At 31.6% G+C, this 11853-nt stretch overlaps 1 protein-coding gene across 3 annotated transcripts; it reads right to left on the bottom strand.

The window, feature by feature from the left end:
• Positions 1 to 1423: 1423 nt before the first annotated feature.
• Positions 1424 to 8608, bottom strand: LOC100816187 (probable serine/threonine-protein kinase WNK5). Of its 3 annotated transcripts, none has more exons than XM_014774981.3 (7): positions 7524 to 8608; positions 5740 to 6000; positions 4713 to 4936; positions 4446 to 4603; positions 3641 to 3968; positions 3195 to 3554; positions 1424 to 2100 (listed from the first exon to the last, which is right to left on the bottom strand). In XM_014774981.3, exons 1-7 carry the CDS (start codon positions 7556 to 7558, stop codon positions 1682 to 1684), a joined length of 1785 nt encoding a protein of 594 aa, XP_014630467.1. In that variant the 5' UTR covers positions 7559 to 8608; the 3' UTR covers positions 1424 to 1681. The 3 variants fall into 3 exon arrangements, with proteins under 3 accessions (XP_014630467.1, XP_003517007.1, XP_006573394.1); XM_003516959.5 differs by having other exon boundaries at positions 5740 to 6005; positions 7524 to 8590; XM_006573331.3 differs by lacking the exon at positions 1424 to 2100 and adding an exon at positions 2125 to 2927 and having other exon boundaries at positions 5740 to 6005; positions 7524 to 8590.
• Positions 8609 to 11853: the final 3245 nt, after the last annotated feature.

Consider the following 11853-nt stretch of genomic DNA (forward strand, 5'->3'; position numbering starts at 1 on the left):
ATTATTTTTTGTACATATTAAATGTTTACTTAGTACTTACTCTAATAAAGTTAGTTGTATTTATAGAAGTCTGAAATGAGATAAATTCTCTGACTCGAGGACTCAAGGCCTTTTACTTTAGACTTAATATATCTACTGTTCCCATATGTATATTAAGAGTCTTGTACTTGGTGTTAACCTTGGTCAATTTCATTGCTTGTTATTTAGGTTAATCTAGTTTAGGACAAAGTGAACCATTGACATTGTCCAGATTGTCCCCAAGCCCAATCCTAAACGGCACTCTCTCTACAATCTAGTTTAGGTTAATCTTGTTTTTACACTCCAACACCCATCACTTTCAAATTTATGAAAAGATTAAGAAAATCATTTGATACCTGAAAAGGACTCGCTATAGCATGGTTCTGTTGTTGATCATTGGATTGCATAGAAGCATAAACTTATTCTGATTGGGAGAGGTGCATTGATACTAGACGTTCTTTCACTGAATTTTGGTTTTCAATCCCTTGAATTCCACAAAAGCAACCAACCAACAATCACAAGATCCCGTGACGTGGCCAAATGTAAGCATTGGCATCCACCATAGCAGAATCACACAATGGATTTGTTTGTCTTCTCCATGAGCTGTGTCCTCCTTGTACTTCACCAAATCTTATCGTTCGTGGTAATCAAAATACTATTTTCATGACTTAGAATCAAGCACATTGAAATAGACTTGCACTTTCAAAAAGAATGTGTGATTCCAGATCAAGTCATTATTCAGAACACTACTAGCCAACCTTAGCTTTCTAATGTCTTAACAAAGAGTCACTCCTTGAAATTTCATCAAACTTTGAAGTTAGAACCAATCTTTGTTTCCTTTCAAAGACGGCCAAGATTGAGGGAGGGTGCAACAGAAATCCAACCTACTTTCTGTGCATCGAGTCTAATTTATCCACATTTAATTTATGTTCAAACATATAGTTTCTTCACCTTAGCTTTTAATATGCCCAAAGAGTTGCGAGGTGCATCGTGTTAATTATGTGATCGAGTTCAACCTGGTTTCCCATGCCCAATGGCTTAAATAGGGAAGATCCATGTCTAATGCAAGTTGTGCCTTTGTTAACAACTTGAGCTTTTGGCATAGTAGTAATAACTCTTTGTCATATTAGTTTCAATAGTAAATCATCTTTTGACCAACAAGTCGTTGGTCAGAATGAAATTGGATTCAATTCCTTTAAGGAATGTCTTAGATTTGAGTCTTATAAATATATAAAACAGGATTGGGAGGTGGTAAGCTAAATTTCATGACAGAGATTAGTCATTAGGTGATGACAAAAAACGAAAAAACATCCTTTGCATTGTGTTGAAATCCTAGGTTGACTAAATATTGCCAAAATAGAGCTTATAAAGGTTTTGGCAATCTACACCTCAAACCCAATCCAAATTCAAGAAATTCCATATTTCAACATACAAAAAGAGAAATATCACAACAGAAGTCTTACAAACAAGCAAACATCTCCTAACAAAAGCATAAATTAAACTATATTACAAGTTTTATTTTGCAATATTCGGATGAGTCCGTATAGGATACAAATATTCACGGACATCTTAATTCATAAGGCATTACAATAATTAATAAATACCCCAAAGCATAACAAGTTAAAAAAGAAAAAGAGCATTGGAACCTATGGAGATTGGAGTTTCAATAAGAAAAACATCCGCCTCCTTCTGGATTCTGAAACCCAATGTTCTCAACGGCACCAACCGTCTTGAACATTCTCCTCTTGTGAATCTCCTCCATCAGTGATCGTTGCAGTTGTTGTCTCCTCAGGTCCACGAAGGAACGGATCCTGGTTAGCCTGTGCATTCCATGACACCTGTGAGAATCCATTCTCATGTTGCATAACTGTTTGGTGAAATCAGCATCCATCACTTCTTCTCTAGGACAAAATCTTATGCACTTTTCGTTTCCTTTTGGGGTGTAGTAAAGGTGTTCTGCTCCTAGTACTAGAGTTGGATCATGCTCATCTTCATTGCCAGGGTCACAGCAATTGAAATTGAAACACTTGAAGGAGTTCATTGAGCTTTGAGAGCTCGCATCATCATTCATAAATAGTTCATCTGCAAAATAGCTCAATAGAGATGTTGAAATCAAATTCTTTAACTGCACTGAAAATAACAGTAGTAGCTTTCCTTGAGAGTAATACATCAACATAGTCCTTGAAATTGACATTTCTAGTCAATTGTTGTTATTAAAAATCATAAATTTTGATAACTAATAGTTAATTTAATTTTTGATTTTATGAAGAAAAAAGTTGTTTCTATTTAATAAGTTATTTTAGTATGTGAGATTGTGACACACTAAAGTCAAGGACTATATTGACAGATGATCACATTAAAGAACACACCTATCAGTTTTAAACTTCAACGCGAACTTTAAAAATCCTAGTGAGCCTCTATTATGCGTAACTTGGCGTGCAAGGATTGGCCACAACTATTTATTGTGTGTCTCCTAGAAATCATTATATTGAGCTCAAGGATCAGAGACTCACTCATCTTCAATAGGACGCGTTACAAGGCCTCAAGTGCCAAGTCTTAAAAGCATAGATAATTACTCGGTTAGACGGTCCACAGACACTCAAATGCCTAACTAGAAAGACGGAGGCGTTACTCTGTTGGAAGGTTCAATAGATAACTTCTAGAGTCTTGCATTTTTGTAATGTTAAGGACTAAATTAACTTCTATAGTTGTGTTTTCCCGCTTTTATCTCTAATCTTTTTGTACTGGACAGAATAGCTCTACCTTACTACAGGTTTAAGTATAGTTTAGTTTGACCTTCCAAGGGTTTGGCTCCATGTCCCCCCTTGGTTCTTTGTTGCTTTTTCTTATTCTTTTGATGAATGATATGGGGTGGTGCAGGTTTTGCTGGGGGTTGTTTTGGTGCCAACCTGGTTGGAATGAAAACAACCAATAGCTTCTGTCACATCTCTATTTTGCTTTAAAAAAGAAAAAAAAAAAAAACTAGTTGTGTGAATTTTGGGGATCAAAGATGCTTTTATATGCTAAGGACCAAATTAATTGTTGATTTCAATTTCAAGAATCAAATATATGGTTTACTCACTTTTTAGAAGATAAAGTTGTTAAACAACATTTCCACTTTTAAAGAATCAAAGTAGAGATGTTATTTGCATCATAAGTTGAAGGAGTAGTAGTACCTTGAGGCCAATCTTGAGCAAAAGGGTAATGATTCCCACGATAGTGGGAATTATTCTTGTAGGAAGAACCAAACACTGGAAGAGAAGCATGAGAGGAAGAGCGAGAAGATGTTGAGAAGAAAGGGTGGTGGTTACTCATGTCATACTCTTCTTCATAGCTAAAACTATGCTGCTTTTGATACTCAGCACTGCCCCAATCCCTCCATTTAGGGACCAAAGCTGATATCTCCTCCTCAATCATTTTAGCAATCTCCAATGGTTCCAAGTCACTAATCTCCAGTTCTTTAACCATCTCCATTGCCACATCAATGGCAGTGTCGTATATGGTGTCAAATGGAAAGAAAATGTTTCTCTTTTGCCCTGCATGCAAAACACAACTTTGAAGCAAAGCACTTTCATAAACACAAAATAATAGTATCTTGTGATATGAAATTTTATGTGCATACCATCTTTGTTAGAAATTTGTACTTTCAGGAAAACCGTGTCATCCTCTTCATTTATTGATCCGGTGATTGTCATGTGTGAGTCCTTTGTTTGGTTACTCTTTGGCTGAGATAACTCTTTGGCAAGTGATGCAGTGAAATTGAGTGTGGGGGCTTGTTTTTTAGGTAATGTTGGGCTAGGAAGTGGAGAGTCTAGTTGTTCCTTGGCTAAAAATGGGTCCAACAAGAGCTCCTTTGCTGACAACCTCTCTGAGACATTTGCCAAACATTTTCCCACAAATCTTTGGGCTTCCAAGTCATGGATTCTGTAATAGGCTTCTGGTAGCTTCCCCTGTTGAATCGAAACATTCAAATTTGTGAAGTGAATCTTTTGTATAGGGAAAAAATGTATCTGATTATTTTGCTTCTAATCATATAGTATAACTCAAAATTAGTCTTTCACCAAATTGAATGACGTCGTATGATTTATGTAACTAACATCACCTAGTCAGATAAGGCTTTTTGTTCTAGATGATTAGTTGTATTTTACTTCTAATCACAACTTAGATTAATAGTGAAAGGACATAACTTTTGTTTTGGGTTATTAAACTTTATTACAATGTACTTTTAAGTTATTTTTTTTGAACTTAAATTACTTTACTTTAAACTTTTAACTAAAATTAATTTTGCAAAATCTCGTTTGTAAAAGTTGATCCTAACTTAAGTGAAATGAAATCTGACCCTAACAGGGTAAGAAAAGTTGATCCTAAATTGTGAAATGTAAAAGTTGGTCCTAAAAGGGTAAGAGAAAAAAATTAATAAAGCTTACCGAAGTAACTTTCTTGTATATCTGAGCAGGGTTAGAGCACTCGCTGTACGGGAACTCAGAAGTAAAAATTTCTATCATGCACATCCCAAAGGAGTATATGTCGACCAGCTCATTGTATTCCTCTTCATACAATTCAGGTGCCATAAATTCTGGTGTACCTGAAGGCTCAACAAAACAAAAACTTCAGTTTTGTAGACACATTTTTTTAGCTCAGATTACTAATCATTGATAAATTTAGGTACCAACTAAAAGAGCAAGAGAAATTGCCTATGACACTGTGTGCATGTTGGGAGCCACGGAGAATGGCTGCAAGGCCCAAGTCACCAATCTTGACCTGCCCCAGATGGCCATTGATGAAGATATTGTCACATTTGAGGTCTCTATGTATCACAGGAGGATCATGGCTGTGCAAATACTCCAAGCCACTTAGAATCTGGCGTGCCCAATTCTTCACTGCTCTGATATCTACTCGCTGGTACTTCTTTCTATACCTACATCACATACATAGTATTCATGTATGCATTGTTATCACCAAATAAAAAACCAACGTGAGGAAAGAAAAATTGTATATTAAGAGTAATTTTTACATGAATACAACACATTTATAAACATAGCCAATTGAAAACTTAAGATGTATATGAAGGAATTGGATTCAGTGCAGTCAAATTTGCACAGTCACAGTATTTGTAACAGTTGGATGAAGATCGGCCGACTCAGATTTTAAATGTGTATTCTAACTTTGATTTATTGAGATAAAATATGAACCGTTTGATCTTGATCAAGACAATTCTGAATTATAGAATGTGTGAAAAATTGAATGCAAGGAATTTGGATCCCAAGAACTAGAATTAAAATAAGAACAAAATTTAGATACGGTTTCTTAAATGTTTTAGCGGTGTTTTCTAATCAAAATTAGTGTTATTTCATCTCAATGAAATTGTAATTCTGATTAGAAAACAATAAAACAAAATTCTTAAAAAACTAGATATAATTTTTTTTTCTTTAAAATAAGAGTTTAATTATGCATGTTGGTGTAGAGACTTTTATACCGTCAACTAATCAGGAATTACTCTGTTGTCATAACGTTCTTTCTTATATGGGATGCTTTGTATTTGGATGATAGTATGTAAAACTGTGCATAACTTATGCTCTCTTAAAATAAAGTCTATATTCATGTTATTTTAGTATTAACTTCAAGATTTGATTAAGCACTGTATTCATGTAGGAATTGCTCATTAAGTTGAAGGGTTCGAAGGTATGAAAATAGTGACAGGAAAATGGTTGATTATATTACTCTCGTAGGGTGCCAGATGTGAACAATTCGGTGATGAAGTTGAAGGTTCTACAGTTGACATCAATCCAAGAATCATGGAAGGTCATGATGGAGTCATGTTCCAAGTTCTTGAGGAGATGAACCTCTGAATAAAGCCTCGGAAGTAGATCTGGTGAATGAAACACATCACCAAGCTTGACTTGGTTCCAAGCCACCTCTATTCCTAGGACCTCATCAAAGGCCCTATACACTACCTTCACTGCTCCTTTGCCTAGAATGTCCCTGAACTACACCAACCAATAAACATGAACATAATAATACAGCTTGGTTGATAATTTAATTAACAATTTAAGAGAAAAAAGTTATACACTCATATTATAAAAAAAAAAATTATAGTCATCGATCTAATTACAACCCACGATATATGATAAGTTTATTAACTTTTAAAATAATCAATTATCTTAAAAATAATTGAAACGGTAATTTGTAATTGCATGATTGTATAAAACTATTTTACACTGTATAATCATTAAACTCAATTTTTTTTATTAAACTCATAATTTAATTTTAACACCAACGAGGCAACTATATAGATAAATAAGATTAATTTACATGTGCCACTAGTTTGCATTAGGGGTCAAACTTAACTGTGGATGTAACATAGTTTTGGCCATTCAATTTGGCTCTTTAAGAAATGACCTTTGGTGTTTTAGGGAGATAAGATAACCTTGTGTGGGTAAGGTGGTGCGTCACTGACAATAAACCCAGGACTTGGTAAAGGACAAAACAGAACGTATGGTGCTTAATTAATTTTAATTTCTTTATAATAATTTGACTTCATCATAAGACGGCAACTGAAATATTCAAGAAAAGAAAAATTTTCCCTTTTCCAAGCAAATAAAAAATTAAGTTAAACATGACGTAATTCCACAAAACTGGCCAATAACAAAAAGCAGATGATGTAAAAAAAAAAGGCAACAGATAGAGAGTAAAACCAATTTTCACGGGCAGACTACTTTTGTAAAAAGATTAAACAGAGAAAATTTTAGTTTCTTGAAATTAATATCCACTGTCAATTTAATTTTTGTCATGATAAGAAGAAAAACATAATCTCCACCTCGATAATTAACAATCATTTTTATTTTTTTCTTAAAAAATCATTTTGATTTTTAAAATTAGTATCATTGACCAATTTGATCCCTAACATTACACAAATCAATCTAATCCCTAAATTTGACAACTATCAGTTAATTTTATTTTTGATGGCAGAGACAAACTGAATGATATGCACACTATTGTAGGAGATTAAAACGGCTACTAATTATCAATTTTAATGATTAAATTTATTTTGTATAATTTCAATCCTTACAAATATTAAAGAATTATATTAGTGATAAAATTAGTGACGGAAATTTTTTTTTAACACTAACACCGAGATCACAAAAAAATAATGATAATTTTATATAAAAAAAAGGGCCTACTAATTTTAATTGTTCTTGTAATATAGGTGAATATAATTTCAAAGTCAAGCGTAAATGTTTCCTCAAACTCAATCTAAGTCTAAAACAAGAGAACATCTTCATCAATCTATCTACTCACAAGCCCCTCCAACTTAATCAGCATATTCTAAATATTAGACCAATCAACTACTCAGATACATCCAACTACAAAACATGAAGATGAAGGAGTCTAACTCAGTTTATTAAGCAGTGTACTAAGTAAGATATAAATCTTCTTATACATATTTTTGATTTCTAACATATAAAAAAAAATAGATGAAATAGGAATCAATGAGAAACACTTACACGTCCATATCGACCCAAAGGGTCAGTTTCAACATATCCAAGCTGAGCCTTGCCTCCTAATCTTCCCTTGTACATGGCTCTTGCTGTGGCTCGATCACTGATCACCACAACTCTGACTTAACCGGCACAGGTATTTATCACAGGAGGTAATCCTGCTCGAGCCAGATAGAATTACTATGGACGAGTATTATAGACTTACAGCTACTAGTATTGAAAACTCGGCAACAAATTAAATATTATATGTAACTATTATGTGACTAAACTGAAGGGTGTGTGCTAGATGATCCGAGGTTTCCATTCATGGTTCTCGTAAGAAAATACTCCAAACAATTGCCACAGGAGGCGTGAGTAGTCAACACTAAGCATAATCCAAGCCATTTCAACAACTCCACATGAAAGCTCGTAGAAGTGCTTGTGAACCATTGGTGTTAACTTGTGAATAAATCTTGGTGTGTATGAAGGACTTAAAATATAGGAGAAGAGTGGCAATAACAACAAGAGGTGCCACTCCTTTGAGAGGGATATTTTGGAAACTGTTTGTTGTATGGATTATTAAAGAAGAACAATAATGATTACTGTGTGTAGTCCCACAATAAGGTCACACCAAATAAGATTGTGAGTGTTGAGCCAAAAGACTGATGAGTGCTTTGGTTGAAAATTCTTGTGGATGATGAAGAGAGTTTGATGAGGGTGAAAAGGTTATCAAAAATTGAAAAGACAGTATAAAAGACATGGGCAAGAAACCTGGCTTCTGAATTTGAAGAATCTATGGCCATTCTTTGAGAAAAGCATTTGTGGATGTGAGAGGATAAAAGTCAGATAATTATTAGAAAGGGAGAGAGAATCTTATGAGGAGGAAAAGGGTTCAACAGATTTTGATTTTGGAGAGAAAAAATCAGAGAAGGATACTCTCAAAATCACAATCAAGCTATGAGGATTTGGTTCAGTGGATGGAGGAAAAAAGAGTGGTTGGAGTAATATAGAAGAGTCTACGCTTGTTGGAATGGATAGTACATCGCACAGCAGTCAACGTTTGTGTAGCTATATACCAAAACTGAGTATCAATAATTTTAGGAACATCTTCTTAGACGGATGTATATATCTACAGAGAAGAAAAAAAAAGTACCTCAGGTTAAGTTACTCTTTTCAATCAAATTATATTTTAGATAATTTTTTTCATTACCATTTAGTAATTTTTTATTTTCCTTCTAATAATTTTTTTTTACTCGATACAAATTATGTGTGTTTTGTTTTTTATCCTTAAAGTACTCTAAATAATACTTTAAGTAGTAAAAAAATATTATCTAAAATGTTATAAGGACAAAAAATACAATAAACATAATTTGTAAATACTAAAAATAAAAAAACAATAAATTAAAAAGATTAAAAAATATTTAATTCTAAATTTTATTAATGCAGTCATGAACTTAAAAAATTGTATCGAGTAAATATAACTTTTTATAAGATTTTATAACTTATGTTTGTTTTCTCCTTAAAACCTTGGTTGCACGAATTCCAATGCATCTAAACGGTTTTTTTCACATTCCAAGACACCAAAAGCAAAATAACTCCTTTGTTACTATTGAAAGAATGCAAGTTACATTGAACATAACTTATTCCCAAAGACAGCTTTAGTATTTCATTAAATAAATTAAATTTAATGTATAATTTTTTTAAATATAAGTAAATATTAACTTTAAGATTATGTAATTAGAATATTAACTGATATCTTCTTTTATTACTTTCATATTATATATTGTTATTCTTAATTTTGTCGACATGAAAATTCCACAGCTTGCTCACAGATGATTGTTATAGAATAATTCAGTAGTTTTCACATAAAAATTAGAACTATAGTCATATCAAATTGTCAATGAAATTGTTCTAATGAAGATTTGAGAATTTTGTTTTATTTTTTTTTCACATATTTGAGAAGCTATATATATATATATATATATATATATATATATATATATATATATATATATATATATATATATATATATATATATATAATAAGGAACTAGAATCTACTAACAAACTCAAACAAATAAAATATTTACGGCTTATGTATAACACATTTTTTGACACACGTAAGTATATATTTTCATTTTTTTTTACCATGACATTAAAATATTTATCATTAGTTTTGTTGATGACTAATCTTCTTAAAAAAATCTAAGTGATCACCTTTAATGATTTCTCTTTTTAATCACATTTATTTCATCCATATTACTCGAACAAACCTTATTTAAAATGATTGAATCCAATAACACTTTTATGAAGATAATTTATTGGTATCTATATTCTCACTAATAGATATACTTGATTTTTAGTTTTTATAACATGTATATACCCTTGATTGCATTCCCAATTATGGCATATCCTAAAGGATTTAACTTTTAATAACTAATTTTTTAATTACCATTCAATTATATAATATATCATCCAATTAATATAATGATTCATCAAAAGAATGTATATATTAATGGAAAAAGAGAAAAAAAATTATGCATTAATATAGTAAAATAATTTTTTATTATTGTTCATTCACGAACCGTTATCTAGGATAAGTTTGATAATTTTAACTAAATTATCTTGAAATCATATCAACAATAATTTGTGATTGAATAATGATGTAAAACTGTTATACATTGAAATATATATTAGACATCAAGAGTTATATGTTGATATAACTAAATAATCTCAAAGTCGACAAGCGTTGAGTCACTACAGTCTCACGATATGAACATCACTGCATCAGTTCTAATTATTTGATTAAAGCTACGTATGGTCTTATTTATAGTCTAGTTCACAAATTATATGATAAATTTGATAATTTTAACTAAATTATTTTTAAATTATGTCAATAATAATTTATAATTGAATGATGATGTAAACATTACTGCATCAGTTATAATAATTTGAGTGAAGCTACGTATGCTCCTATTTATTGCTATTTATGGTCTAGTTCATCTCAATACATCTGTTGTGTTTATAGATATTTTGTATTTGACTCTCTTTTCATTCAACTAGCTTTTTATATCTAAATTGACATAATTAACAGGATACCCATTTTGTATTTCTGGTAAGACTAACTACATTTAAGATTTTTGTAAGAGGATGAGTGGTTTGGGTAGCTTAATTGAAGGCCTTTACCATTTAAAGTTAATTCTAGATCAGGATTTTCAAGAACAACAACTAGTTTCTTCAAATGTAATAAGTAGCAATCGATAATTAATTATAAATGCTTTATAAGTAATTGATAAAAAATAGTAAACAGTATTTTAATTACTTAATATATTCCCTAAAAGCACTCGTTAGTGAAATTCTTTACAAAAACTAGTATTATGCATGGTATTCGTAACCAAGGTTTTGCCAATTGCATCACAACAAAAATTGATTTTAAATGACTAACAATGAAATTTAAAGAAAAAATTTGGGACCCAAATTAAAACATATAAATTCTTATATAATAATAGTTTAACTTTAATTAAAGAAATATTATATGAATAAAAACTAGCACAAAACCTAATTGTTACTGTGTGACATTTTTTAGTGTTTTCTGAGTTTTTTTGTGAAAAATCTTAACCTAACTTATTATAGATAAAAAAAATTTTGGGGTGAAATACAAAAGAGAAGAGGGACTAGAAGTCTCGAGGGAAAAGTACATTCCTTATATCCGCTGTCAAAGCACCAATAATACAATCAGGAGCCATATTATAGACTTGATAATCCACCAATGTCGATAACGCTTTCTTTGTCAATCCGTCCGCTACCTAGTTACCTTCCCTGAGAACGTGCTTCCAGGAAATAGACTCATCATTCTTATGAACCGCATGGATTTCTTGGATAATATTAAAGCAAGGATGCTTGCTACAACAACTCGACTGAAGAAGCTTCACAGCATTTAGCGAATTCTAATCAGCATTTAGCAATAGATAAGTCTAATCTAACAAAGTACAAAGCTTCTTTAAGTTAAACAACACTATCATGGACGACAAGACTCTTCCTCTAAATATTCTCAACATAACTCATATTTAAAATTTGAACTCAGACCTCTTATCATACAATAATTTCACGATCTAAGTGTAAGTGATATTTTTACTCATTATGCAATAACTATCCAATTTTTATTGTGATGCAATTGGCAAAACCTTGGTTACGAATACCATAATACTATTTTTGTAAAGAAATTCATTAATGAGTGCTTGTAGGGAATATATTAAGTAATTAAAATACTGTTTATTATTTTTTATCAATTACTTATGAAAACATTAATAGTTACAGATTTTTAAGATGCAATAACATACCTGTATGGCTGTATTTT

The sequence above is a fragment of the Glycine max genome, chromosome 1, assembly GCF_000004515.6.
Source record: "Glycine max cultivar Williams 82 chromosome 1, Glycine_max_v4.0, whole genome shotgun sequence".
Lineage (NCBI taxonomy): Eukaryota > Viridiplantae > Streptophyta > Magnoliopsida > Fabales > Fabaceae > Glycine > Glycine max.

Coding starts and splice junctions, on each gene's coding strand:
- LOC100816187 (XM_003516959.5), bottom strand. CDS start 7,598: ATGTACAAGGGAAGATTAGGAGGCAAGGCTCAGCTTGGATATGTTGAA. Junction 6,006..7,523: donor CTTTGGGTCGATATGGACGT/GTAAGTGTTTCT, acceptor TGGTTGGTGTAG/TTCAGGGACATTCTAGGCAA. Junction 3,969..4,445: donor TATACAAGAAAGTTACTTCG/GTAAGCTTTATT, acceptor TCGATTCAACAG/GGGAAGCTACCAGAAGCCTA.